This window comes from Diaporthe citri (genome assembly GCF_014595645.1).
Source record: "Diaporthe citri strain NFHF-8-4 chromosome Unknown scaffold_1, whole genome shotgun sequence".
NCBI classification, from domain to species: Eukaryota; Fungi; Ascomycota; class Sordariomycetes; order Diaporthales; family Diaporthaceae; genus Diaporthe; species Diaporthe citri.
This window is the reverse complement of record NW_025064846.1, coordinates 3,465,930-3,493,258: the sequence shown is the minus strand read 5'-3', so window position 1 is coordinate 3,493,258 and position 27,329 is coordinate 3,465,930. Positions and strand designations below refer to the sequence as shown.

Sequence of the window (27,329 nt, the reverse complement as noted above, 5' to 3'; positions counted from 1 at the left end):
GAAATGTGTGCGGGCTGGAGGACGTCAGTGGCTTGTATATTTATGGAAGCCACCATTCAATTCAGATAATGCAACGTCTGATTTCAAGGGCGAGTCGGGCCGCTGGTGGAGACCCGGGCGCTTCCCATTGCCTGACATTAATTAACTTGCCCTCCTCTGGGCCAGGCACATGCGTACGGAGCGTCTGCTCCCGAGGGAGGCTCCGCTTCATTTTGGTTATAAAGGACAATACCCGCGAGCTGAACATGGCGAAAATAGTCTTGGGCCAATTTAGCCAACGTCTAATTGTGAGCGCCCAAGAACCATGCTCTTCAAGACTATCGCTTACTATGGCCTGCTGGCCTCAGCCAGCGCCGCCCCTCAGCCTGATCGAGTCCAACCCCGGGCTCCCACGCCCACGACGCTCCAGCCTGGGCAATATTGGATCCGGGCAGTTGCATCGCCCAATTTTCACAAATATCTACAGACAGTCCCGGCCAATCAAGCAGGAACCGCCACCCTCAACGACTATACTACTGCTGGACAGTATAATATCGTCGATGGGCAGCTAGTCGATTACACCGGCACTCTGTATCTCCACGTCGAGAAGCCGGCAGACCTGGCCAGCCCACCGAGGACGTTGGCGACGTCGTTCAACGCGACAAAGAACAGCTTCGGGACCTTCGCATTCCAAGGAGACGCCGTCACCTGGTCTGCGCCTGGCTTGCAGAGACAGAATTTAGCGGCCTGGCTGGTGTGCCAGAATCAAGCTCTGTTCATCAATACCGGAGCCTATGCTTACCAAACTCCGGCAGGTTGTGCCGACCAGACGGTAAGATTTGATGAGTGATTTCAGCTTTGCCCTTTGAAATGGCTTCTAACTGGCGACTCTGATGGTTAGATCCACTATTACAACGGTGCAACTGCAAATAACTGAGGGAAGGAGGCAGCGGGCTGACGAATATAATATTGACCGAGCGTTGTGTGGCTCTTCCCAATGCATCTGGAGATGGGCCCATAGATGACGAATTGACTATTCTTACGTTTTATAAGTTTTTGATGTGTTTGCTCGCGCCTTGTAACTCTCAGAGATTGCTCACTGGTCACCGTTTTCCAATTTAAGCACGCTTCTGGAGCAAGCAATGCTCGCCCCATTTCCTTTGGTACTTTTCCGGAATCCAGCTCCAGCTCGGGACCCATATCATTCTAGGAATGAGTGAAGTATTTCCAGCATCCAGGAATGGGATGCACTTGACTACTTCCCAATTTGCCGTGTCTGCAATGTAGTCGGGTTCGTTGGGTGGCAAACCCAGCCCCTTCTCCGTGTTCAACGGGTAGCGAGTGTCCACCAGAAACTTGCATTGTTCGATGTCGGTGTACTTGCTCGGGTCTTCCTTGTTCTGGTCGTTCATACCGCTGGGGAGCACATAGGTACCGCTGAAGCCCTCAAATAGGCTGCTCCTCTTGAACTCCCCAGGGAGAAGGCCTCGAAACTCGGATTGAATGAACTTGGCCTGCATGTCCCTGGGCAGAAAGAACGAAGAGGGAAATCGGTACCACTCCTTTCCAAAGCACACGAAGTCGCCCTGTCCACCAACCAGCTCAGCGTCTCCAACGCGAGTCCCAGCACCTAGGGGGTCGTAGAGCGACAACGGGGCGCCATATGCTGAATAGAGACCAATGACTCGCAGGAGGTACAGCGATACGACAAGCAAGAAAGGGACGACCACGGTAAGGACAAGCCTGACAGATGCGGGGATCTTACCCACCACCGTGTTTTTGCTGACGTGGCCGACAGCAGTGAGGACGATGTGCGCTGACACAGCCGCATTGAGAGCCAGGAAGGGGTAGGCAGGGTACATGAAGCGCTCTTCCTTGTGGGGCTGCAGGGTGAATATAGTGAACCACAGGTAGAATGGCGAGAGGAAGACGATAGCCCGCAGGGAGGAGGAAAAGGCACGGCCACTCGGAGCGATGATCTTCTGCAAGAGGAAGAGCGGCAGTGCGACCAGAGCCAACACAAACCACAGGTTGAAGTTCAGCGCCAGGTTCTTGAAGTAGAAGGTCCATGGCTCAGTGCCGTACAGTTCTGGGCCACCGCCTTTGGAGAAAACGTTGTACTTGACGATGTTCCATGACACGACGATGCCCCATACCCTGTAGAAGTACGAGTTGACCAGCGAATCAACGACCTAGCCCTGTCAGATAGATATCGGCTGATTTCGACCAGAGATACTCACAAGGATACCGACTGCGGCCAGGACACCACGTGTGACCCGTCGAACTGCGTGAAAGAACTGGTCCAGGTTGCCGAGGGCCGCTACGGCAAGCAGAACCTCCTCCAAAAGGAACGGGGCAGCAAGAGCCATGGCGAACGGCCAGCCGATGATACCGCCAGCCGCGAACCAGGCTATACCTGCGGCCGTTTTGAATCCCCCAGTCCAGTTCATGAAGGCTGCAGCTCCCAACATGCCCGTGTACATGGCAAAGCTCGAAGGCAGGTATGCAGTGCTTGCATGGAAGTTTCCAGGACTAAGAACCAAGGCCAGAATGAAGAAGACACCGATCCGCGGGTGGACTGTGAGGCTGATTACGCGGTAAAGCAAAGTCTGGCATAGTGCACAAACCAAGGCGAGGGTATAACGGATGAAGTAGAACCCGCCAAGCTATTCAGAGAGAGTCAGCACTGATCGCACACATGGTCTTCCAGACGAAAGAATCTCACCTTGGTAGCTTGTGGTAGCAAGTGCCGCACGCCGGCGACTACCGCGTGAGGGAGGACATAGAGCCAATCCCTGATGCCGTAGGCAGGTGACCATTCCCATGTCTGCAGGCCGTAACCATGAGTTAAGTAGTGGGTAGGTTCCAAAAAGTTGAAGGTCTCATCACAGTCTTGGATTGGATTGAATAAAGCCGAGACCAGGTTGGCGGCCAGGAACATGTAGAACGCATAGATGGGTTCTACCGCGAAAAGACTTGGTTTTCTGGAGGAGCTGTCAGCACCCGTAGCACCACACCACTCGGGACACCTATGCCGAAGCTCGGCTCATGGAGACGTACATTTTTCGGGCATGCGAGGCCTCAGGATGTATAAATTCCCTTGCATGGGCGGCCTTGGGAGGCATTTTGTCTCGCGTGTGGAAGAAGCGATATTACAGCTGAGACAGGACGAGGGGGCGTCGATGGTGGTGAGTGAACTGCGGACCTGGAGCTGTTGAGAGCTTTGTCGGGACGGGTCGTGCCTGACAGTGGTACCTGTGACGGACCCACCCCAACGGCCACTGCATGACAAGCAGACGTCACCTCACATCCCATTGAATCCCATCCCACCTCGCCTTATCGATAAGGACCCAGAAAAAAGATAACCGAAAAGTTCGAGATTGGACTGTTTTTTCCCATTTCCTGCCGCACATTTAGCCCTCGATCTTGCTCGATATTCCCGAGTCTAATCCTTCTTATGTCTTGAATTCTCCATGGGACACAAGAACTTATGACATTGTCATTCAGCTACAAGCGCGAAGTCTGCAGCTGTTGAATACTAGTGTTCAGCATCGAGACTCGAAAACATCCTCACAACAGGCCTACACGTTTTATCGTTCTCACAGTACCACACCCGTTAGAGTCAACTTCCCCATGGATCATTCATTCAACATACCTGGCCTCGGCGAGTTACAGACCGAAAATGCAGCGACAACGCCCAGCATCGAACCCGAAAAGCCAAGCGCCTCCACAGATGTCCAGGCGAGCACCGATACAGAAATGACGGATGGACACAGGTCAGGCGCACAAGAGCAAGAGCAAGAGCAAACTGCCCAGGGAATGGACACTTTCATGGACGGCCCGGTCACACAAGAACAGGAGCAAGCTGCTCAGAAGCAGCACGCTGTCATTGGTAGCACCGAGCCAAGGGCTCTCGAGTCGACCAACGTCCAGCAAGAGAATGGCGTAGCGGTGCAACTGGACGAGAAGATGGAAGATCATGACTCCCTCAAGCAAGAGGTTGCGACAAGTCAAAATGAAACAACATCTGGCACAGGGACACAGGAAGCGCCCGTGGATGTCTCCTCTGAAGAGCCTCAGGCCCAGTCGGCAAAACAGGAAGACGGATCGGCACCTGGGTCGCCCAGTGTCACGCATGCACTCGAAGCTGCGCTTGACGGTCTTCTTGGCCCAGTGTCAAAAAGCGAGGAGCAAAATGAAGAGAAGCCCACTCCCGAAGCCCACATCAACGGCCATGCCGAACCAACAGAGACGGCGCCAGGCGAGGGCGATGCCGATGCGAACCCCGAGTGGGAAGTAGACTCCTCACCCTACGAATCCTCAAGCTCCGACAGCAGCTCCGACGATGACGATGACGATGAATCAGACGTGGACGAATCCAAATTGCTCGGTGTCGAGGAGACCGCACGGTTGCTAATGGAAGCAGACGGTGGGAGCGATGATGAGATGGACGGTACGAGGGCTGCGAAGCAGGCCGCCGGGGTGCGCACTAAGAACGAGCTCCCTGACGAGCCAGAACCAACACCCCAAATCAGCCTCAGCCCAGAAGATGTCATTGCCCCTCTTGGAATCGTACAACATATCGTTGAAGGCACCCAAGCCGTCATCGAGGCGCTTCAAGTGGGCGCTGCTGTCACAATTCTGGATCGCGGCTCGGTCCTGTGTAAAGAGGACCGCACCGTTCTGGGAGTTATACACGACACCATTGCGACTGTGCACAAACCCATGTACATTCTCAGGTTCCGATCAGAGGAGGAAGCGAAGTCAGCTGCTCTGGAACGAGGCGCCCAGGTCTGGTATTCCAAGCCGCACGCAAACTTTGTTTTCCCCTCGCAGCTCAGGCAGGAGAAAGGATCCGACGCCAGCAATCTGCACGACGAAGAGGTTGGTCCGGACGAGATGGAGTACTCGGATGACGAGCAGGAGCAAGCTCACAAGAGGGAGAAGAAGAACCGCAAGCGTGGCGGCAAGGGCAAACCCAATAAGGGCGATGACCGTGGGTCGCAGGCACCTTCTGCTGTGGGTGACTCGAATCTCAACTACGGCGAGGACGATGACGGCACATATCGTAAGCTACCACGCCCTTCGAATTTCGGCATGGGACTCCCCCCGCCGCCACCCCCTGGAGTGTCGGCTTTCCCAGCAATGAACGGCGGCAACAGGGGAGGTCAGAACGGCGGGCGACGTGGAGATTCGAGAGGTCGTGGTCGAGGAAGAGGCTTTCAAGGACGAGGCCGAGGTGGCGGCCAGGGACAAAATGGCCGTCCACAGCAACAGTCACACGCGCAACCTCAAAACCCTCACCAACCGCCGCCTCCGTTCCCTGTGGTTCCACCACCTGCACCAGGCCAGTGGCCATTCCCAATACCGCCTCTGCCCCAGTTTGGAGGAGCGCCTGGATCTTCCACGACTCCTGCCGCCCCAGCTCCTAGCTATCCGATGCCGAGCTGGAGTCCAGCCCAGGGCAACCCGTTTCCCTTCCCTCCCGTACCTCCACCAAACTGGTCACCACCGCAGCAGCAGCAACGGCCAGCGCAGCACACAAGTTATATGCCACCCGCTGGAAGGTACAGCGTGCCTGGGCAATACCCACCCAACAATGGCCCGACCCCTCCCGCTCCGGCGCAAAATTATCAGTACCCCAACTACTATGGCGGGCAGGCTCAGAACAATCAACAGCAGCGTTGGGGATAGAATGCCCAGCAGTTGATGCAAATGAGACTCTTGCTAGCCGCATACAATGTCTTGAAAGGAGCTCAGGATGCAGGTCAATGCCTAAACCCAGACCGAGGCTCAGACCTGGACATGGACCTGGATCCGGATGACCCTGCTTTCTAGGAGAGACGGGTATGGTCAAGTTCTTCCTGTAGAAGACGATGAACACCACAGGGAGAGATCTCTACGAGATTCAAGGAATGCATTTGCCAGGCGTTAGGATAGGAAAATCATCATTGGAAGTGATGGCAGAGGCTGTAGAGCCCTCCTTGATACCATACAGACAGTTTTATGGTATCTCTCATCTCGGGTCTTATTATGCAGCTTAAAAATGCAGATGCGACATGAAGTGGGAGAAATGAGCCCGCCAGAGTCGAAATGGTTACCTCAATTGTGAAACATAGCTTCGACGCTGTGACCAAGTCTCCCAGACACGGACGAGGGCAGCTACCGCGTGGAAAGCGCCACGAGAAGGACTACTAGCAGTAGCTCAACGTGCCGGGTTTATGACACGGCTCTCCCGGGGGACCCGCGCTGTCACGGTGACTCGGCTCCCCACTATTATTAATGTGGTGCCGTAGATTTCACTCAGCGAATTGTAACGAGACCGGGGTATCGATGTCGGGCTCCGCAGTCAGTGCGGTGAGAAAATCCCCGTGTGGACCGTGGAAATCGAGATAAAGATTGCTTCATTTGCGATGCGGGCAGGTGGTTCGTCACTTATCGCATGACGGGAACCAAACCCGGCTCATCGGCATGAGCGTGATGGCGTTGTCATCGGCTGGGGTGGGAAGGGAGATTTCCGCGCAGGCTGGGCGGAACGGAACCTACGCGCAAGTGATGTCGGTGGCTTTGGCCAATCTCACCACCAGGCTCGCCGGCGGGGCGGCGATGGCGAGACTGGTTGCTGATGAGGATCGTCGGGCCCCAAGGCTGGCTAGGGCTGCTTGCTGGTCGTGGGGTCCAATACTGTACGTACAGTATTTGGGTCTACTGGCGGCGTGGTAGGACTAAGACTCAAAAGAGGGCGGATCGACAGGCGGATAGCGGAGACAATGGTGAGTAGAACAGAAGAGAAGAGGAACGCCGGATGAGGCTGAAGCTGGTCGGGATTATTCGTCGGAGTCGACCCGAAAAGCCCCAAGTTAGCACACGAGAGCATTCTTGTCATCATCGAGAAGATCATTACACTACGCACAGAGTTTGGATACGACAGCAGTTCGAGCAGCAGCAAAACAGAGGCATTTTCCGAAGCCAATCCAGGCAGTCCTTGGGCATTCGTCGCATGAAGATTGTAAGGGTGTGATTGACGTCCCCAAAGAGGAATCCACTTGGGAGATCACTGTTAAAGTTTCACCCAACGGCAAAAAAAACAAACCAAGGTGCCAGCAAGACAGTAGAGAAACGGCAGAGACGAGACGAACTGGCCAAGGGTGAGGCACAGGGAGCGGGCCTGCGGCATCCAAAGATTACCCCAACCTGCCAATCAAAGCAGGAGGCAGGATGTGGCCCCTGCTGGAAACAAATCTCGCTTCGGGCAGGTGCGTGACGGGGCTGGAGGCCCCCAGCCAATGATCACCCTGGCGTACCTGGGAAAGTGGGGATCGCCTGCGAGGACATGGGAAGGAGTGGAAGGAGCTTGGCGCGTGCGGTAACAAACGCCGCGGACCCTGGCACCTGGGTTCTGGTTCCGTTGCCCTGTGCCTCCTCGTGCCCTGTGCCCACGCCTGCCACGTTTGTTTGAGTCGGCCTCTCGCCTCAAGACTCGGGACTTGAGAATCGGGGGTCCCTTGGGCGGTCTCGTCATGTTGGTCTGTTCATCTGGTCGCCAAAGGAGGCCGCAGATGCCCGTCCTCGAGGCCTGGGGACGATCAATGCTGACAATGACGCCTCCTGGGAGTTGGAAGGTTTGGGGGGGAGCTGCGAGGCCTACAAGGATGGGTGGACAACAAGGAAGGAGCGAGGAGTAAGTTAAGGCGTCTCTCGGGACTTTCTTGGGCCACCGCTGCGTCGTTTTCGGTCCAGGAAACAAACCCCTGGGCTAAAATCGCCCGTTTGGCAACACCGCGCAGTGTGCATCACGACATGTGCCGTGCCCCCGCAGACGACGCTGTCAGCAAGCTGCATCCTGGACTGCGCGTGGTAGGTAGGTTGTCTGCTGCCTGGGAAGTCTTTCTCTTGAGGGACCCCAGCCGGCCCAAGTCCCCAAGAGCGTGCTTGCCAGGCTTGCCCGGCTTGCTTGCCCAGCTTGCTTGCGTGTGTGCTCCGTAGTCCCCAACCTTGACCGGCCCACACCTCCTCCCGAGGGCCCCTCCATCCCACAGGCCCCAGCCCAGCCCAGCCCGGGCCCAACCAGAGCCTGCAGGTGCGGGTGCAGCTGCAGCTGCACCATGCCACGGGCATGCCCATGCTCACCAACAGTCACTCATACACACGCTACTACGCACAGCCTCTTTCTGTTTCTCACTCCTTCCTTCCTCCCGTCTCTCTTTTTAGACCTCCTCTGCAGGTCGACCACTCCTTCTCAGCGGCACCTCACCCTTCGCAACCCACCGTCGCAAGCTGGCGAGAGGAAGACTTGACTGTCTTCGTTCCTTCATTTGGCATACCCATCCTACACGCAGAGACTGGTTCGAATTTAGCCAGTCATTTGCAGATCCCAAGCTCAGACTGCTTGCCACTCACTCTTTTCTGTTTGCAACCCAAACCGATAATCATAATCCTGCCGCTGGATCTGGATTCGGACCTCGTCGCTCGCCTGTACCCGTCCGTACCCATGCAAGATAATTCCACCACAGATTCCTCTGCGCAGTTTCCACACGACGCCCTAGTCAACAAACAGTCATTACTTTTCTTGGTCAGAAGCGAGCAGATTACGAACATCTAATGTGCCACGGCAAACCCAGTAATCAGTCAACCTTGATGAAATAGGCCTCTTCGTGCGGCCTCGTTGCGCTTGCCTTGGAGTTCGCGGGGAGGTTCGGATCTACACACGACTATCGACATGTCTTTCAAACGCAGTCATGTCCATCGGCGAGGACACAATGATGTGGTGGACGTTGACTTCGATTCTGACTTGAACCAGAACAAAGTTCTCGGCGATAATGAGGGCGCCCTGCCGACGCTGAGCAAGCGGGTAGTGACGGTCTACGAGACGCAAACCCCAGATGGCTGGGACGGCCTTGGTCTCTTGACGACTCTTGAACGTGCGACCATCACGCAAGTTGTCCAACAGACAGTAACGTCGACTGAGGGAGACGAACCAACTCCCACTCCGGCTGAGACGTCCCCGAGGATTTCTATGGGCGCTCCTGCTGTCAAGGGCACTCCTACGAGCAGCAGCGCCATCGCCAGCAGCACCAGCATCAACCGAGGCGGCAACGACGATGATACATCATCGTCACTCCCCACGGCCATTATGGCATCCACAGCATCCGATGCGAGCGCTGGGGGCCCACTGGCGTTGGCCACCGAAGCGTCAAGCTCTTCCAGCACCTCCAAGCCATCAACGGCCGCAGACTCCACGGCTGCCTCGGCCGCATCAGCAACTCAGTCAGAATCGTCCGGTACAAGTTCCGGCTCAAGCGGCGCAGCAGCCAAGGCAGGCATTGCGATCGGCGTCCTGGCTGGTGTTTTCGTCATTCTCGGTTTGGTGTATTTTCTGGTCGCCAAGCGGAAGAGGCAGATGCGAGAGGAGCAACGTCTGGCCGATGACGAGAAGCTCAATGGCCCATTTGGAGACCATGCTCGTGCCCCTCCGACTCCAGCGAAACCCCCGCGCCTCAGTTTGCGGCCGATGACCCAGCTGTTCCTAGGAGGCCCGAACACCGCGGAGAAGCGAGCCAGCAAGGGGCCTCAACAGAACATCGCCATGGTGGCTAGCCCGACCATGAAGCGGGCTCCAGGTGCCAGCGCTTGGGAAAGGCCCATGACCGGTGACAGTCAGGATGCGCGCAACCCGTTCGGAAACCACGCTGAGACTATCCTGGAAGAGCCTGCTACGCCTAGAAACCCTGCCAGCCCCATGACGCCAATCAGCGAGGTCAGCATGATCGCGTCGCCCACGTTGACACCTGGCCTCGCCCCTGCTCCTCGAGCTTCTGCTATCACGACCGATTCTGCGGTTCTGGCCCCGATTGTCACGCACTCCCCGCCGCTCTCTCCGCATCCTCCGCAGCAAGGCGCTCCCGGCGGTGCTGCTCCTGCGCCTTTGCAGATGCATCCTGCTGGTCCTGCCGCCTCAACGCCTGCTGCGTCCGAAGCTGCCGCTGTACCGACGGCCGCGGCAGCAGCTGGCCCAGCTGGCGCAGTTGCTAGTGCCACAGCTGCGACTGGGCTGCAACGCAAGCAATCCGTACGGAAGGACAATGTTCCCGCGCCTCTTGATTTGACTCTACCCCCGAAGCTCGGCCCTGTGCCCCCTAGTCCGGCTGGCACTGAGTTCAGCGTGCATGAAGTCGAGTCTGGCCAGGCATCAGAACCATCAGCTGGTGCTGCTGCGATCGCCGCTGCAGGCGGACCTGCAGACTCGTCGGTTCACCGTGTCCAGCTCGACTTCAAGCCGACTATGGATGATGAGATGGAACTGCGCACCGGCCAGGTCGTGAGACTGCTTCATGAGTACGACGACGGTTGGGTAAGTTAAGTCGGTCGTCCATTATGTGACGAATGCTAACAAGGAACAGGCACTCTGCATTCGCCTTGACCGATCTCAGCAAGGAGTTGTTCCCCGAACTTGTCTGTCTACTCGTCCCGTCAAGCCCAGGCCCCCACCTCAGCAAGCGGGCCCCCGAGGGCCACCGGTCAACCCTCAGGGACGACCCCGAGGCCCTTCTGTGAGCAGCCAACGCGGTCCAGGTCCTAATCAACACCCTGGGAACCGACCCATGGGCCCTCCTGGCGGTCAATCACACCCGCTCGCACCTGGGGCTCGGGGACCTGGACCAATGCGCCCGATGGGTCCTCCGATGGGCCCACCTGGCCGCCCGGGCCCGCCCCGCCCCATGGGACCACAGATGGGACCCGGACCACGACCCCAGTCACCAGCAGGGCAACGACCTCAGTCCCCGGCGCAGCGATCTCAATCTCCGAGCAGACAGGGCCCACCCAGATCTCAGTCCCCCAACGGCACGGGAAGGAGACCAAGTCCTCCCGGGCCCTCTGGAATGCAGCAGGAATACCGACCAAGTCTTGATGGCCCACCGCAGAATCATCCTCAGGGCACTCCCCAAGGCCCTCCCCAGGGAGCGGTTACAAGGAAGCCAGTGCCTGGTCAGGCGTATTGAGCTAGTTGCATGGACTGCGCACCAGGAAGCAAGGAAATCTCTGGGCCACCTGGTGAACATGAGACCAGGGGCAGGCGTTATTTATGAGTTTCGGAGGCGATAGGGCATTATCGACCCCGATTTTGGTCATGACTAAAAGACTGGCGCTACGAGATGAAATCTTTGAACGACATTCGTTTTTCTCTTCTATTCCCTTTTTTACACATTCAAGAGCCGGGCCCCCTTTTTTTTTTTTAACCCCACGACCTTTTGTACAACTCTTCGCAGATTTACAACCTGCCGACACCTGGGCACTACATAGCCAGCATCAGCGAGGGGAGATGGATATGCACACAGAGTCGAGCAAGCCATCCAGGCATGCCGTGGACATGCTGTTAATTTCTTGGTGGTAATTTCTTATTACTTATTCCGAACACGCCCGGGCCGGCGTCTGTCTTGCAGAGATTTGATGCCCGGCTCGAGCCTCTGAACCAATACCATTTGCGTGAAATTTTGGTCACTTCTGTTCTCCTACCTGCTGTCGAAGGTGATCGTGACCTCAACATGAACACTAACAAAGTTATCTTTGCACGAGAAGTACGCTTCCTCAGTTTTTGTGAGCTCTTGGATGATAACGTTCTACCTAGTCATCATTGCCAGATGGTGGGAGACTATCGCCAACGCCTGCCTCCTTCAGCCTCTCCTCCCCGACGAACAGGGGCTTGGAATCCTGCAGGCAAAATAGCATGCGCGCCCACTCAGTGTCGCTCGGGTTCTTCCACGCGTGCATCGTGGCTCGCTGGACCATTATATCGCCCTTTTTCATAGGGTGCTCCTCGCCGCTGTCCAGGACCGCCACCACGCTACCCTCCGTGACAATTCCGTAGTCCAGACTCTGCGTACGGTGCATCATGCACTTTGGCGGGAAAGTCAGAAACAGTGCGTCTTAAGCCACCAAGGAAGGGGGCCTATTGAGTACTGCTTGCCCTAGGGGCTGGGCACAGGGCATAGACGTACCGTGTACCCCGGTGAGAACTCGACATATCTCAACACGGTACCTCCCTTGAGTGCAAGCCCCGTCGCCTCGGGGCCCTTGGCCACGCGGGACTCGTGCAGCTTGATATCGGCCTCGTCGTTGAGGTCGGGTGGGAATTGTGTGGTGTACAGCACTGACATGACAAGCTTGTCATCGTCGTACCGGACCCACTGGCGTAAGATTTGTCAGTCGGCCAGGACGATGTCAGACCCGGGTTCGGAGAAGGGAGGGGTGAGCAAGGGGCGGGGCACCCGCCGAGGCCCTTAACCATGGTATTCATCCACCGATACACATACCTTGACGGGTGTGGTAGATTTGACTACGGCCTTGCCTTCATTATTGTGGGTCGTGACTTGCACCTGCACACCTGGGTTTGAGGAGAGCTGGTTCTCCGTTGGCGGACGGGCGGAGGAAGGGGATGCCATGATGATATTTAGGTTGGATATGTGTTTACAATAGTTGTCAATGGGATAAATGGATTTCCAGTGGTCACTGCGAGTTTTTACCTTGATATATCAGTCGGGAGCACCGGGGTGGGAAATGGTCGCCTGAGTCGAACTCGTCTGGGCATCCGCGAGGAGATAGAAGAATAGGGGATAGGTGGAGGTTGAGGTTGAGGTCGATTAAGGTTCGCCCTTGCCTACGTTGGGGTGTTCGTTTTACCGGACTCCGAAGCGAGCCTGGTTACACGAGGGAAGCTCAAGCCACTACTGTTGGTGCGGAATTGACGGCTTCGAACCCCTCGCTAAACATGTAGTCATGTTCGTGTCGCACAGGACCATCCGTAGATCGCGGAGCTGCTGACACGGTGCAGCTGGCGAGCACCTCCGGGAAAGATAGTCCAGTGTGGCTGACCATCCCCAGTTGTCTTGGGGAACTCCGGCAATTGTGATGTCTAGATTTGCTGAGAGCTCGCTCTACACTTACGTGCATGATAGTTCACCAATGAAGCATCATCTATTGTTGAGCTGGCATAGCACCAAAATAAGCCGCGTTGCAGCCACGGAGCCAAAGTTTGGTAGAAATTCCCCGAGGTGCAGGAGCAAATACAGGCTTTCGCTTGTCATTATAGGTGTACCGGCTTTGCTGGCCACCCTCGACCCTATCGAAATAGCAACAATGCACATGCAAGCCAGGTGCACCAGCGATGCCCGAATCGAAGCCCGAAGGGAAACCCGACCGTGAGTGGGTACCGGAGCCGAGTCCCCGCTCGACATGGACAAGACCTCCGCCGGTAGCGTCCCCGAAAAAGCATGCGCTATCAACTTCGCCGTACCTCTTCTCCGGGGAAAGTACCCGATAAAGGCGGCCAACATGACAAGCAACTCATTATCCGAACCCAAGCTCATTGAGCTGTCCCCCGAGGAGCTTCGAACCAAGAAGATAGGCTCGCGTAACCTCCAGGCCGCCGTCGAGGCGCTCCACCAGGATGGCCTTGTGGTGCTCAAGAACGCCGTCGATGTCGACCACCTCGACAAACTGAACGCGCGGATGGTCCCAGAAGCCAAGGACTTGTATGCGAGGCCCAGCACGCACCGCAATTTCGGCCAGACCACGGGTAACATCCAACAAGAACCAGTCCTCGAGGACGGCTACATCTTTCAAGACGTCATCGCTAACCCATGGGCTACCGATGTGATACAATGTATGCTAGGCCCCAAGACAACGCTACGATTCTACAGCGCAAACACGGCATTTAAAGCCACGGGCCGGCAGCCTCCACACATCGACGTGGACTTTGACTTTCCCAAGGTCCCGTTCGGGTACTGCGTCAACATCAACCTCGTGGACGTGACCCCGGAAAACGGGTCCACCGAGGTCTGGCTGGGGTCGCACGCCGACACGGACGTCGGCGTCCTCGACCCGGAGGAGTATCAGATCCGCCCGAGCCTCCAGAGGCAGCGGAGGAAGACGCGCCCGCCCACCCAGCCTAGTCTGACCAAGGGGTCACTTGTCATCCGGGACTTCCGCCTCTGGCATGCGGGCATGCCGAACCGGACTGACGACCCGAGGGTGATGTTGGTGACTGTCCAGTTCCCATCTTGGTACAGGAGCGAGCTGAAGATGAAGCTGCCGAGGGCCGTGCAGGACAAGATCGAGTGGGGAGACCTGGTGCCTTGCGTTGAGTGGATGGACGAGGGGTATGACTACCTGCAGGGGGCTCATGATCATGATTTCTCGCTTCTTCCCTGAGTAGAAATCGCAATAAGATAACGACCTACCGTGAAGGAAATGATTTCCCGTCATGGGGGGGCGCCTCCGCGGATTCAGGACTCCGTTATTGGGTGTGTGACATTTCAGTCCTGTATCAATAGACGTTGTTTCCGGAAGCGAAGCCGGTAGAACCATCATTTATATATTTACATAGATCCGTAGCGCTCACAATCTCTCAACTCATGGCCACAGCACCCGATTCGACAACTTGCGTTGAACAGTTCACGTACTATACGAAATGAGGTAACCGTCTTGCCCTTCTGTAGTAGTCGATGAACCCAAGGGTAACCAAGATGAAATGGATTCCACTATTTTCGAGGCACATCAGCAAATGAGATTTTTAAAACAAAAAGCTCGAGGCAATGTTGATGTGAGCAAGGTATCAACGAAGGGAAAAAGACTCACGCCAAAACAATCAGCAGGACCCACGTCGCGAATGCAGCATTGAGAGTCTCGGATCGGAATTGCTCTTCCTCCTCACACTGGTCCTGTGGTAGGCCTCCACATTCCCACGACAAACTGGTGGCAGCTGGGAGATTCACAGCTGGTAGGATGGCGTTGAGGAGAATGGTCAGGAGGTCAAGGAAGCCGAGGGATCCCTCCGTGCAGCGATGAGTGCGCCGCGTGTGGTCTGTCAGCCCGAAGATCTCTGTTGTATCTACCACCATCGTCCACACGGACTGGAATTACCAGATTCGTCATCAGCCATCTCGAGGTTCCAGCGTTAGCAGAAAGAGAGGGAAAACATATATACCGCAATGAAAGCGCCGACCATCGCCCTGCCGTATCCATAATTGGCTGCGGTGTAAGCTGCGCCGAGAAGTGCGGAAACGCTGAACGCCAGGGAAAGGAAGCGGAGAATCAATAGGGTCACCGCGAATGGCGCCGGGAACCTCGAACGCGCCATGCTGGTTTGGAACGCGAGCAGTGAGCTCGTCCAGAGACTGTAACGGCACTATTCCGAGCATGCACGGCGAGGGAAGGTGGAAACGAGGTTGCATATAGGCCCGGGGGGGGGGGTTGGTAATGGGCGGTGTCGCGTGCCCAACCATACGAGTTGGTGTCCTTTCGCAGCATGCCAGAAGGTCTGGTAGCTTCGGCCACGTCTTGCTAACTAATATTCAGGGCTTGATGCCAACCACCGGCCGAGTCGAGATAGCAGCAAGATAAATAGAAGGCCGGCTTAAAGAGACACATCGCTTTGGCGGCCAGCACTTCCACTACTACCTAGGGAGAACCTTAGAAGGCCTAGGTTCTCACTACTAACATCTGAAAAGACTTGTCTTACCTACGTGGTCGCTACAGGGCAACACCAAGATCCTAGCCTCACAGCCTAATGGAGACGGCGCACTGCGACCACTACACTATAGCCACAGCCACCAAAAGGTCAGATTTGTCCAAAACGCTGTGAAAAATACAGTGCAGCCCACAGTATGTACCTGTGATGTCACAATAATCGAGAGGTGTCTTCTATAAATTACGTTGTTGCAGCCTGCTCCTCATGGTCGCGCGAAGGAAGATGCTAGAAAGCAAGCACTTTGAGTGCATGTTTTTAACACTGGGAAGGACAAATCCAAAGACATTGGTAGCTTCGCAGGCAGACGCATTGGGAATTTTCCAATAGCTGGTCGGCTGTGTCATTCAGTTCGAGCAACTGTCCTTTGCCAACTGTATTCCATTCTCTTCTGTCTTCCAAACTCACACACGCGTTAAAAGGGTTACCTTGAAGTCTACAGAAGCCTTTGACAGAGGGAATTCCTTCTGAAAAAAATCTTGGCAAAACTTTTGATGCTATTTCAAGGAGATCTGAAGCTCAGTCATTTTTCGCCGTCTGGTTTGATCAGATCTGGATTGAGTTAATTGCATAGCGGATACGTCAATTTGGCTTGTGAACACTAGAAACTTGGGGTTCTCAAAAGACATCTATAGGCAGGGAGATTGTATTGCACTGGAGTGGATTACTAGCTATTACTTGCGGTTCAGGAAGTCACACATCGACCCATTTCTGGCGAAATATGAACCCTTACTTTGCCCGGTTCATGGCAGTTGCGACTAGAACGTCAGAAGCACTTGATAAATGGCAGCGCAGACTCGTTCTGTATCTGCCAGCTATCTGCCGTTGGTCCCAAATATGCCGCGGTCCTTTCTCCAGTCCAAAGAACACCTCCCACGCCAGGTTCAGGACAGCATCTAGGAGATGGTGATGTTGGCGCTCAGAATTGTGAAGTCGACCGACCGGATGCCTGTGGCACTTATCAGCCGCTATTCTCTTGAGAAACCTGGGCCGAATTTCAAATGGGATATGACTTACACCGACAAGGTGGGGAATAGCAGCACGGAGGACATAGTCGCCGGTGAAGTCCTCGGGCACGGCGACATCTGCCGTGAATGTGTAGGGGTATTCGAGACCCTCCTTTCCGCTAGTTCAAAGCACGAGAGGTCAGCTGGGGCCCGTTATACGAACACGGTCTGTTGGCTGCAGAGGAGGTGGTGTATGCTTACGTCAAAGGTGTGTACCCGACCTGGGTTCCGACCGTGTTTCCCCAGGCGTGCTCGGGCTTCGACAGACCCCAGACAATGCCAAAGTCAACCCAGTTCTGGGAGTAGATGGCGGTCTGCAGGGTCGGTGATGTTGCTTCCGGCGGCGGCCTCGGCGGGAGCGGTCAGGTTGGTGATGTAGCCCATGGCGGTAGGGGCGGCGGCCAGGGTGGCGACAGCGAGGGACTTGATGGAGACCATGTTGGCGGATTTGTGCTGAGTTGAACGAATGTCTGGCCGGTGGGAAGATGCTGCTGGACGAGAGAGGAGCGGCAGGCCGGGCCAGTGGCAGATGGAGGTTGGGCTGTCGATGTTATATAGGCCTGCCTACGGAGGTTGCCCCCAACCTTGACCTCCAAGCATGCGGCCGGGGTAAAGGTAGTATCCGTGATTGCCAAGGCGGCAGCCACATAGGGAGGGTGTCCACCTGCGATGGCTGGCTGTCTCCACAAACACGAGAGCCCTGCTGTGTGGAAAGGCGGGCAGGTGCAGAGAGCGCCGATCCCTATGATGCTATTCCAGGCCTTCTAGAAACTGCGGGTCCCGGGGCCTCGATTGCAGCTGCTGATGGGATGAACCTGCTGTCCGAACCTCCACTTTGGCTTTAATGGGCCCGTGGCGAGTAAAGGAGTCTGCCCCCTTTCCAAACTCTAAATCCTCTCGCAGACCGATGCAACGGATGCGATCCTCACAACATTGAATGGCTCTCGAGACCATCATAGGGCTGATGATCACTGCATTCGAAGTGGCGTCGGGTTTTTGGTCTCTCGGTCATAATCAGACGATTGCAGATCTTTGCTTGGCTGCCCTGGGGCTTGGGAACTGGCCGCAGGTGCCTCGCATGAGCCTCCATCAACGCACGTCATGTGCACACAGCCTAGCATCATTCGGCTCTTTCGGACAGCCCGCCCTGACATCTCGTTTCTCCTGTGGCAGAGAGTTGTGGTGAGTAAACATCGCGAGTACATGCACCGAGAAAGTATTCCTGGCAGGCCCATGCCAACGCCGTGGAGCATCAGGAAGTACATTGGCATGACTTTGACGAAGAGGTTGCGAGTCCCTGCTGTTGCGACCGCTGCCGCCAGCCGCGCAGACAAGGGGCTGATTCAGGACCAAGAGTAGTACTAAACCGGGGATGCTCGTATACACTTTCTTCCATGTGCATGTATCCCAGCAGTCATGCAGCAAATACGATGCTGTGTCACGGTACCTTGATAGCGGCCGATCCCCGCGGTAGCTCGGCCAGCTATTCTTGGAGGTCACCCGGGTCTGGCATCAAACTAACATGCTCGCATCTTGTCAGAAAGCAAAGGCTACTGTAGGTTCACCCCCATTTCAACGCTGAAGCACGCCCCTTAGACGCCCCTGAACTCAGTGGGCTCTCGGCCGAGATTCGTCAACGATTGACAGCGCCTGGGCCTCGGCTCCCAACATAGCGGTGAGTTAACGTGGTCCAGTCTACGCTTCACTCATTAATTGCGCCAGACAGAGGGTCTGTCACATATTCCACGTTAGATGGAAAAATAAACAAAATGTTTTTTTTTTTTTTTCAACCAGAGAGGTACTATACGAATTCCAGCTAATAGAATGTCTCCAAGCTATGGAACTCCCAAAGATCCTCGCATAACCTCGACTGATGTCCCACTGAGGGCGACTTTCTCCACGGTCCCTTTGTCATCGAGGGTGATCTCCACACCTATAACACTTTGACGTCCCATTTCAACTCCTTGTGTTATCTCGAACCTGTGCACCTTCTCTCCTGCATCACGGGACCTAGAGGCTTGAAGTGCAAGCCATACGCCTAGGGCCGATGAGGCTGAGCCCGTGGCCGGATCCTCTATAGTCCCCAAAATCATCCTAGAGCGAATCTTCGTCACAGATTCATTCTTCTCTGTAATGTGATAGAACAACAGCCCACAGGGCCCGTCCAAAGCGTATTCCGGGTCCATCCCCTCGGTTCCTAGCTTCTGGTAACCCGCTGCCACATAACCAAGAGCATTCAACGACGAGAGCTCGGTGAGACCAAAAGTCATTCCCTTGACAATCGACACGACGGCAGCAGGGCCGGTCATGTAATCGAATACTTCGCTTCGAACGCCGAGATTTCGAAGGGCTTGCGGCTCGAGTACCTTTTGATGGACATGGCTGTCATTTGGAACTTCAGCCGTCGCAACTTCGCTGCGTGTGTCGTATGTGAACGGAAGCCGTCCTGCCTTGGCCAGCAAGGTCCCGTTGATCACCCCGCTGGCGCCCGAATTTTCGAGGACTTTTCCTAGATAAACAATTGTTCCGATGGTCGGGTGGCCAGCGAATGGGATCTCTCGGGTCGTCAAGAAGATGTCAAAGACCCATTCCAGCTTCTTGTAGCTTTCCTCATTTTCGTGGAGTATGACTGTCTCAGAGAAATTGAATTCCCTAGCAATCTTCTGCTTCTGATCTTGTTCCAGCGGTTGAGCTGTTGGCATGCGGATGATGGCTAAGGGATTGCCTTCATAGCGAGTGCTGGTAAAGACGTCGGTAGTGACGTACGATAGAGTTTGAGTGCTCATGATTGCATGCTTAGGTTGGATGATGTATGCTCCCTCACAATTGAGATCCTCGGACCTTTTTGTATCCTTGGTAAAGGAAAGAGAGGAAGCGCGAATGTCTCTAATTGACAGCCTGTCGATTGAGTCACCACGTTTCCCCAATATCAATCCCGTTCGACAAGCAAAATATGCCGATACGTGCCGTGCAAAACCGAGCTATAGTCCGAATATCGGGTACAGTAGAGTCTTGAATCTTCTATCTTCTCCATAAATAAGAGTGAGGAAACCGCAAAATGTTACATTTGACAGCCCATTGACTGAGTCACAGAATGTTGCCAAGGTAGCTCCTGTGTCACCAGCACCATCTGCCGAGACTGACCGTAATAGAAAGCCGAGCTGCATTCCGAATAGCGGACGCTGTACAGCCCGCAAAAGCTAACACTAGCAGCCAAAGACAATTTTAGCAGTGCGTCTCAGATATTCCCATGCAATTATAAAGCTAGTACTTTGTGAACACCCGTTTGCGCCGAAGACCGGTCCTTCAAGTTCTTCAGTCATGCGCCCTTCAGTTGACATGCGACAGTAATGTGTATGCTGCCGCTTCCCACCTATCTCGCCTCTCACCCAATCGGATGATTGGAATTGATACACATCTCAGAACGAATTTTGGTCGTCGAACTACAGCATGGTCCACATCGCGCCTTTTGAAGTGACAGCATGGGTCGATGAGCACGCACACGGTGTGAAGCATGACCTGGCTGGATCAGTCTGCGCTCCGCTGTCCATCAAGGATCTTATTGAGCTCTCTAAACAGAGAGATGAAACCAGAAGAGCCCTCGACTTCAATTTAATCGACTTGGACTACAACAGCCCTATGCAAGGTGGCTACAAGTTGAGAGACAATCTGGCGGCGCTCTACTCAAGACCGGCTCACGGTGACCGCCAACACACTGTGACGCGCGAGAACATCCTCACCTGCAACGCTGGGATCGACGCCAACCACATTGTGATCGCGGGACTCATCGGACCTGGAGATCATGTCATCTGTCACTACCCAATCTATCAACAACTTTACGAAGTCCCTCGTTCCCTGGGCGCAGAGGTCTCGTTTTGGAAATGCGAACCAGCCAACGATTGGAAATTGGACGTCGGGGTGCTTAGATCACTGCTCAAAGACAACACCAGAATGATCATTCTCAACGTGCCCCAGAATCCAAGCGGGGCCATCATTCCTCAATGGCAACTTGAGGAGGTCGTTGGCTTGGCACGGGAAAGGGGGATTATTGTTTTTTGTGACGAGGCATTTCGACCGTTGTTTCATGGTATCTCGTCCTCCCATCCCGACTACCCCGATTCCATTGTGAACTTGGGCTACGAGAAAGTTGTTGCAACGGGCACCATGAGCAAGGCATTCAGCCTGCCCGGGATTCGAGCAGGCTGGATTGTATCTACAGATTCGCAGATCGTCAGCACTTGCTTCAAGATGCGATACTACACCACCACGACAGTTTCGCAACTCAATGAGGCTGTTGCATCAGAGGCTTTGGATGACAGATGCTGTTGGTAGGTCTCTCGTATATATAATAATCATATGGGAAGCAATTATGTATTGGTATTATTCTGTCTAAGTTTTAAAAGGCTATGTACCCTAAAGGGGATAACTAAAGTAGCCTTTTAAGTATAAAGGTTATACTTGCTAATACTTATAGTTTTTTTCTTCTTTTAATAAGTATATATAATCCTTATTATAATTAACAATTCTTATTATAATTAGCCTTAAAATTATAATTTATTATATATTAAATATATATAATCTTTATTATAAAAAAGTATTATTAAAAAGGCTTAAAATTATAACTTATAAATTTTAAAATAAATTTTATTAACCTTTATTATTATATTACTTTTTAAATTTATAATCTTTATTATTATATTACTTTTTAAATTTATAATTATTATTATTATATTATTTTTTAAATATTATATTTATTATTTTTAATACTTAGCTTTTAAGGTTATTTTTTTATAAAAATTATTAATTTTTATATAATAACCTTAATTTTAAATTTCTTTTTTATAAAGAAAGTTAATGCTTATAAAGTTAATATTAAACCTTTTAATTTATATTTATTTTTATTATATATTTTTATAATATAAATATTATTATTTTTATCTTTACTTTTATTATTAAAATATACTTAATATTACTTTAAATTAGTTTTTTTTAGCTACTTTTTATCTTCTTAAAATTAAGCATTATAAATAACTTAATTATTTATTATTTCCTTTTCTTACTTTTTATTATTCTTTTTAATTTTTTTAATAATTATCTTTTGCTTAAATTATTTAAGCAATAATATATATTTCTTAATAAGTTTTTTTATATATAAGCCTTATATATATTTATTAATAATTTAATATAAAAAGTTTTAAAGTTAAGTTAATATAATAATTTAATTCTTTAATAGCTAAATCTTTTTAATTTAATATATATAAAAGATACTTAGGATTAAAATTCTTATTAAGTTATTTATTATAAAAATTATAATAATTTAATATTTAAAATAGTAATTATTTTAATGATTTTTATTATTAAAAATATTATATAGTTTTATATTAAGAGTTTTAATACTTTTAATATAAATATATAGCTTTTTAATTATATTATTAAAAAATATTTATTTATTTTAATATTAAAAGTTATTAATAATTTAAATAATAATTATTATAATAATATTATTTAAGAAAAATATCTTAACTTAAGTTATAGCTATAGCCTTTAGCTTATTAATTTTAATAATTTTATAAAAATTAACCTTAATAAATAGCTTGCTTTTTTTAATACTTAATATAAAAGTAAAGTTAAAGGTAATCTTTATAATCTTTATTAAGGTTTTATTAATTTAATTTTAATTATCTTTATTATTAGCAATAATTAAATTATTATTAATATTAAGTAAATAAAAGTCGTTATTATTAATATCTTTATTAATATTTATTAAATAAGCGTTATTATTATTAATATCCTTATTAATATTTATTAAATAAGCATTATTAACAATGATTTCGCTATAAGAATTAGCAAAATTAATAAGCTTATTTTTATCCTTATTAATTAAGGTAATTTTAGCTTTTTTTATAACCTTAATAATAATTTTAATTTTTATCTTATTATTTAATAAAAATATAATTATAATATTTATTTTATTAATTAAGATTATAATTATAATATTTATTTTATTAATTAAGGTTATAATTATAATGTTTATTTTATTAATTAAAATTATAATTATAATATTTATAAGGAAATTTTAATTTTAATTAAAGATTGCAATAAGTTTACCTTTAATATTAATTATATTAATAGTAATTATAATAATAATTATATTAAATATATCTTTAATATAAGTAATAAATACAATATTTACTAAATAATTTTACTTATTATTATTATTCTTATAAGGTATATTAATAAAAATATTAAATAACTTTTATAAGTTATTATTAATATTTTTTATTATAATAAAAAGAAAAAGATTTTATAGAAATTTAATAATTAAAATAAATATTTATAATGCAAAACTTTACAATTATTATATAATAATTATTAATTTATTCTTTAATTATAAGAAAAGTTAATAAATTATAAATAAATTTAATAAAAATTAATTTTAATATTATTATTAATAAATAGCAATAAAAAATAATAATAATAATAAAGTTAACTTTAAAATAATAATTATTAATAATATTAATAATTATAAGGTTATCCTTATATATAATAAGGTATTAAAAAGGTTTTAATTAAAGTATAAAAGGTTAAAGTTTATATTAAAGGTTTAAGTTTAAAAAATATAAGGTTTTATAGCTAATAACGATAAGATTAAAAGGAAAAGATGCTAATAATAAATTACTCCTTTCTTAATAAAAAGGGGCTACTTTAAGTCTTTTAATTAATTTATTTATTTATATATAAAGCTTATTATTATTAATAAGCTTTTATAATATAATATTTAAAGTTAGTTTTATTATTATATTAATAAGGTTATCTTTTTTATTTATTTACTTTATTTTAATAATTTTTCTTATCTTATATAACTTTTATAATAATATAATATTAATTATAAGGCGCTTTTCCTTTATTATTCTTAGCTTTATAAGGCATTTATATAAGTTATATAAGGTTATATAAATAATTAAAGATATATTTAATAATAAGAATTATTTTATAATTATTTTAATTATTATAGCTAAGGAGATTTTAATATTTATTTTATTTATTATGCTATAAATTTTGCTTATTAATATGCTTTAAGTAATATATTTATACTTTATTAATAATTAATAAAAAATATTACTTATTATTATAAATCCCTTAATTTTCTTATAAGTTTTATTTATAAAAATAATAATATATTTAAATTAAAATATTAAGTCTTAGTTATTTATAAATAATTTATTTATAAATATAAAAAGTTTTATTATTTTAAGATTAAAGAATATATATTTAATTCTTTATATAGCGTTATTTATTTATTATAATAATTATATATTTAAGCTCTTATAATTTCCTACCTTTAAGTTTTATATTTATATAATTATTAAAAGATTATATAAAGCTTTTAATTAGCAAATTAAAACTATATATACTTTATAAGCTCTTTATTTAAGATATTTTTAAGGAGCGTCTTTAATTATTGCATTAATAAGGGTAAGTTTATTAACCTATTCCTTTTATTAAGTAATAATTAAGCTAATAGTATTTATAATTATGCAAGCCTTATTATAATTTATTAAGTTTTTAAGCATTAGCTTTTATTTTAATTTTCCTTATAATTTTATAGCTTTTATTTTAATTTCCTCCTTATTTTAAAATTTTAATATAAATAAAATTAATATATTATTTATTTATATATTTATTATTTTAAAGGATTATATAAGCTTTATAATTATTAAGCAAAGATTATATATAAAGCAGTTTATTTTAAGCTTTTATTAATAATATCTTTAATATATATTAAATTAATAAATGCTAAATTTTGCTATATTATATAAGGGTTAAATAATATAAATAATTATGCTTAAAGAGTATTTATTCTTTAATTCCTTTAATAACTTTATAAAAATTATTTTATATAATTTTAACTTTGCTTAGGAATAAATTTAAGTAATATTTTAAAATATAAAAATTATACTTTTTTCTTAAATTAATAAGGGGGTAAGTATAAGGATTATTTATTAGCTTATTTTTTAAATAATTAAGCTTTATATTAAGATTAATTTCTTTTTATTATTATTATAATCTTAAATAATAAATTAAGATTTTTTATAAAATTTTATAATTTTATTTTTTACTTTTTATATTATATAAAACTTAAAAAGATAATATTTATTATATTGCTTTATTAATTATTTTTTAATTTAAAAGATATCTTTAATAATAAGGTTATTAATTTCTTTTTTATTAAACTCTTTAAATAATAAGCTTAATATTATAATAACTTTATTTTATTTTAATTTAATTACTAAATTATAGTTTTTATTTTCTTTTTTTAAGATATATAATATAATAATATAATCTTTTATTTTTAATAATAATAATTATATAATAAGTTATATTTAAGGTTTTATAGCTAGGTTTTTTGCTTATAAGGGTTGCATTTCCTTATTATTATCTTAATAATATAGTTAAATAACCATTAATTTAAACGTTATAGCTCTATTTAATATATCCAAGGTTATATCATAGCCATCCATAATAATAACCTTATATAAACTCTTTTATTTCTTTCTTTCTTTTTATATATAAATTTTACATTATAGTAAATATTCCATATTAAAGATAAATCCAACCTTAATATTTAATGCATCTTATACTTATTATTTAGCTATAGTTTTTTATAATATCTTTATAGCCTTTAAAATAGCTTTTACTTATTTTTATATTAATAATAATAATAATAACTTATGCAATATTTATAAATAAGTATTAAAAATTAAGAGTATAGGAATTAATTTATTTAATTTAATAATATTATTAATAACTTTTATAGCTATTTATAAGATAGCATTATTATTTATGCTATTATATAATTTAGTATATAAGATTTTATATACTTATTTAAAGGCTTAATAATATCTTTTAACTTTCTTAATAAATTAATATGCCTTTATAAGGACCTATTTACATTTAATTCCCATTATTTATGCCTTTAAATAAAATTCTAAAAATATAAAATTCATTTCCATATCATATTTAATAATATTTAATAATCCTTAATATATATTAATTTAAAGCATTTATAATATTTACCATGCAATCTTTATAAATATAAATTTTAAGAATTTTACTCCTTAAAAAGCCATAGCTTAATTCATAATATAAAGAATTAAGCATTTATTTAAATATATTATATTAATTAAGATTTTATAATTAAATTTATAATCATTATATAATATAAACTTAAAACGCTTAAGCATAAGTTTATTTATTTAATAATAATAATATATCTTTTTAATTTTTATTATTGCTTATTTATTAATATTTAAATTACCAGCTTTTTTAAGCATTTAGCATAATTAATTTATTAATAAATATTTAAAGCAATAGTAAAGTCTCCTTATTTTTATCTTTAAAAAGAAATATATAATATTAATAATTTAATTTAAGAAAAACTATAAGTAACCTTATTTTCTAAATATTAATATAATAATTACATTATTAAAGGAAACTATTTTATTTATAATATTATTATAATATACTTAAAGCCTATTTATATTTATTAAGCAAAGCAAAAATAAAGTTTATACTTAAATAATATAAAAGTTAATATAATTAATTAAGGTAAAAACTTTTATTATACTAAGTAAATTAATAATTATTTTATTATTAAATTTAACTTTAGCTTTTTTTATAATAATTATATTAATTTAATACTTTAAGTTTTTTTATTATAATGCAAGAAATTGCTTATATTTAGCTATAAATATTAATAATACTTTTATATTTAATAGGATTTCTTAAAAATAAGTTTAATTATATTTATTTTTTAAAATAAATTAATTAACTACAATAATTATCTTTATTTAAAAGATATTATTTTTAATAATTTAATATATAAACGCTTTATTAGCTAGGAAATTAATATTTATATAATAAACTTCCTTATTAAGTCTTATCTTTATAATATAAGCATTATTATTACAATTATTATTTTAATCTTATTTATCTTTATATTTATAAAATTTATCTTTATTATTTATCTTATATCTTTTAAACTTACTTAAAAAAGTATTAAAGTTATTATTATAACCTTTATATTTATATTATATTAAATAGCTTTTTTTTATTAAATATTGTTTATTAATTAAATATTTAATTAATTAACATCCCTTTTTTTTATAAATATAATATCTTTTCTTTTAAAGTTATTTTCTTTCTTTTTTATAAGCATTATTACTTTAAGCTTTATAGCTAGTATTATAAGATTTTAGCTATTTAAAGCTTAAATAGCTTAAGTTTAATTAATTAAATTTTTAATTTCCTTAAAACGCTTAAAATTATAATTATTATCCTCCTTTTAACTTTTAGCTATTATATTTATAGTTAATATAATATTTATGGGAATAATGAGTATCGTTTATATAGAGGATTGTTTAGGACTAAGCAGCTTTGGCCCGTTAAGATGCCCGGCAGGTAGCAGCCTTGGCGCTGCATATAAAATAGCTAATATAATTAAGCCTTTTATCTTTCTTCCTTTTATAATTAATAACAATTAACTACTATATTAACTAAATGTTGTATTGCAATATATAACTTAGCTAATATTAATTAGTAATTATAAGGGTAACTATAAATTAGCAAGGCTTAAAGAAATAACCTTTTAATTATATTAATTAGCATTATTAATATTATAAATTTACATAGCGTAGTTTATAATGATAACGATACTTAATGTATAAAGAGGTAGTTATTATGGCAAGAAACCATAGCGAACTCCCTTATTCTTAATATATACATATTTATTATGCCTTAAATAACCTTAATAATAACTT

The 27,329-nt window shown here is 45.1% G+C and overlaps 10 protein-coding genes across 10 annotated transcripts; 5 read left to right on the top strand and 5 right to left on the bottom strand.

Moving 5' to 3' along the window:
• Nucleotides 1–304: 304 nt before the first annotated feature.
• On the top strand, nucleotides 305–916 carry INS49_000942 (uncharacterized protein; the record flags this gene model as incomplete). Its single annotated transcript, XM_043161776.1, has 2 exons — nucleotides 305–811; nucleotides 881–916. The coding sequence occupies 2 exons, from the start codon at nucleotides 305–307 to the stop codon at nucleotides 914–916; spliced, it is 543 nt and encodes a 180-aa protein (XP_043030282.1).
• A 181-nt stretch (nucleotides 917–1,097) lies between these two features.
• On the bottom strand, nucleotides 1,098–3,104 carry INS49_000941 (uncharacterized protein; the record flags this gene model as incomplete). The annotated part of the gene is made up of 4 exons (XM_043161775.1): nucleotides 1,098–2,171; nucleotides 2,220–2,645; nucleotides 2,705–2,963; nucleotides 3,040–3,104. The coding sequence occupies 4 exons, from the start codon at nucleotides 3,102–3,104 to the stop codon at nucleotides 1,098–1,100; spliced, it is 1,824 nt and encodes a 607-aa protein (XP_043030281.1).
• Nucleotides 3,105–3,612: 508 nt separating this feature from the next.
• INS49_000940 (uncharacterized protein) lies at nucleotides 3,613–5,817 on the top strand (the record flags this gene model as incomplete). The annotated part of the gene is made up of 3 exons (XM_043161774.1): nucleotides 3,613–5,047; nucleotides 5,142–5,546; nucleotides 5,711–5,817. 3 exons carry the CDS (start codon nucleotides 3,613–3,615, stop codon nucleotides 5,815–5,817), a joined length of 1,947 nt encoding a protein of 648 aa, XP_043030280.1.
• A 2,881-nt stretch (nucleotides 5,818–8,698) lies between these two features.
• INS49_000939 (uncharacterized protein) lies at nucleotides 8,699–10,533 on the top strand (the record flags this gene model as incomplete). The annotated part of the gene is made up of 2 exons (XM_043161773.1): nucleotides 8,699–10,314; nucleotides 10,380–10,533. 2 exons carry the CDS (start codon nucleotides 8,699–8,701, stop codon nucleotides 10,531–10,533), a joined length of 1,770 nt encoding a protein of 589 aa, XP_043030279.1.
• Nucleotides 10,534–11,601: 1,068 nt separating this feature from the next.
• Nucleotides 11,602–12,419, bottom strand: INS49_000938 (uncharacterized protein; the record flags this gene model as incomplete). The annotated part of the gene is made up of 3 exons (XM_043161772.1): nucleotides 11,602–11,874; nucleotides 11,976–12,164; nucleotides 12,291–12,419. The coding sequence occupies 3 exons, from the start codon at nucleotides 12,417–12,419 to the stop codon at nucleotides 11,602–11,604; spliced, it is 591 nt and encodes a 196-aa protein (XP_043030278.1).
• A 790-nt stretch (nucleotides 12,420–13,209) lies between these two features.
• INS49_000937 (uncharacterized protein) lies at nucleotides 13,210–14,187 on the top strand (the record flags this gene model as incomplete). The annotated part of the gene is made up of 1 exon (XM_043161771.1): nucleotides 13,210–14,187. One exon carries the CDS (start codon nucleotides 13,210–13,212, stop codon nucleotides 14,185–14,187), a length of 978 nt encoding a protein of 325 aa, XP_043030277.1.
• A 422-nt stretch (nucleotides 14,188–14,609) lies between these two features.
• On the bottom strand, nucleotides 14,610–15,115 carry INS49_000936 (uncharacterized protein; the record flags this gene model as incomplete). The annotated part of the gene is made up of 2 exons (XM_043161770.1): nucleotides 14,610–14,888; nucleotides 14,963–15,115. 2 exons carry the CDS (start codon nucleotides 15,113–15,115, stop codon nucleotides 14,610–14,612), a joined length of 432 nt encoding a protein of 143 aa, XP_043030276.1.
• A 1,283-nt stretch (nucleotides 15,116–16,398) lies between these two features.
• INS49_000935 (uncharacterized protein) lies at nucleotides 16,399–16,947 on the bottom strand (the record flags this gene model as incomplete). Its single annotated transcript, XM_043161769.1, has 4 exons — nucleotides 16,399–16,451; nucleotides 16,516–16,628; nucleotides 16,711–16,823; nucleotides 16,924–16,947. 4 exons carry the CDS (start codon nucleotides 16,945–16,947, stop codon nucleotides 16,399–16,401), a joined length of 303 nt encoding a protein of 100 aa, XP_043030275.1.
• Nucleotides 16,948–18,344: 1,397 nt separating this feature from the next.
• On the bottom strand, nucleotides 18,345–19,295 carry INS49_000934 (uncharacterized protein; the record flags this gene model as incomplete). The annotated part of the gene is made up of 1 exon (XM_043161768.1): nucleotides 18,345–19,295. One exon carries the CDS (start codon nucleotides 19,293–19,295, stop codon nucleotides 18,345–18,347), a length of 951 nt encoding a protein of 316 aa, XP_043030274.1.
• Nucleotides 19,296–19,959: 664 nt separating this feature from the next.
• INS49_000933 (uncharacterized protein) lies at nucleotides 19,960–20,841 on the top strand (the record flags this gene model as incomplete). Its single annotated transcript, XM_043161767.1, has 1 exon — nucleotides 19,960–20,841. One exon carries the CDS (start codon nucleotides 19,960–19,962, stop codon nucleotides 20,839–20,841), a length of 882 nt encoding a protein of 293 aa, XP_043030273.1.
• Nucleotides 20,842–27,329: the final 6,488 nt, after the last annotated feature.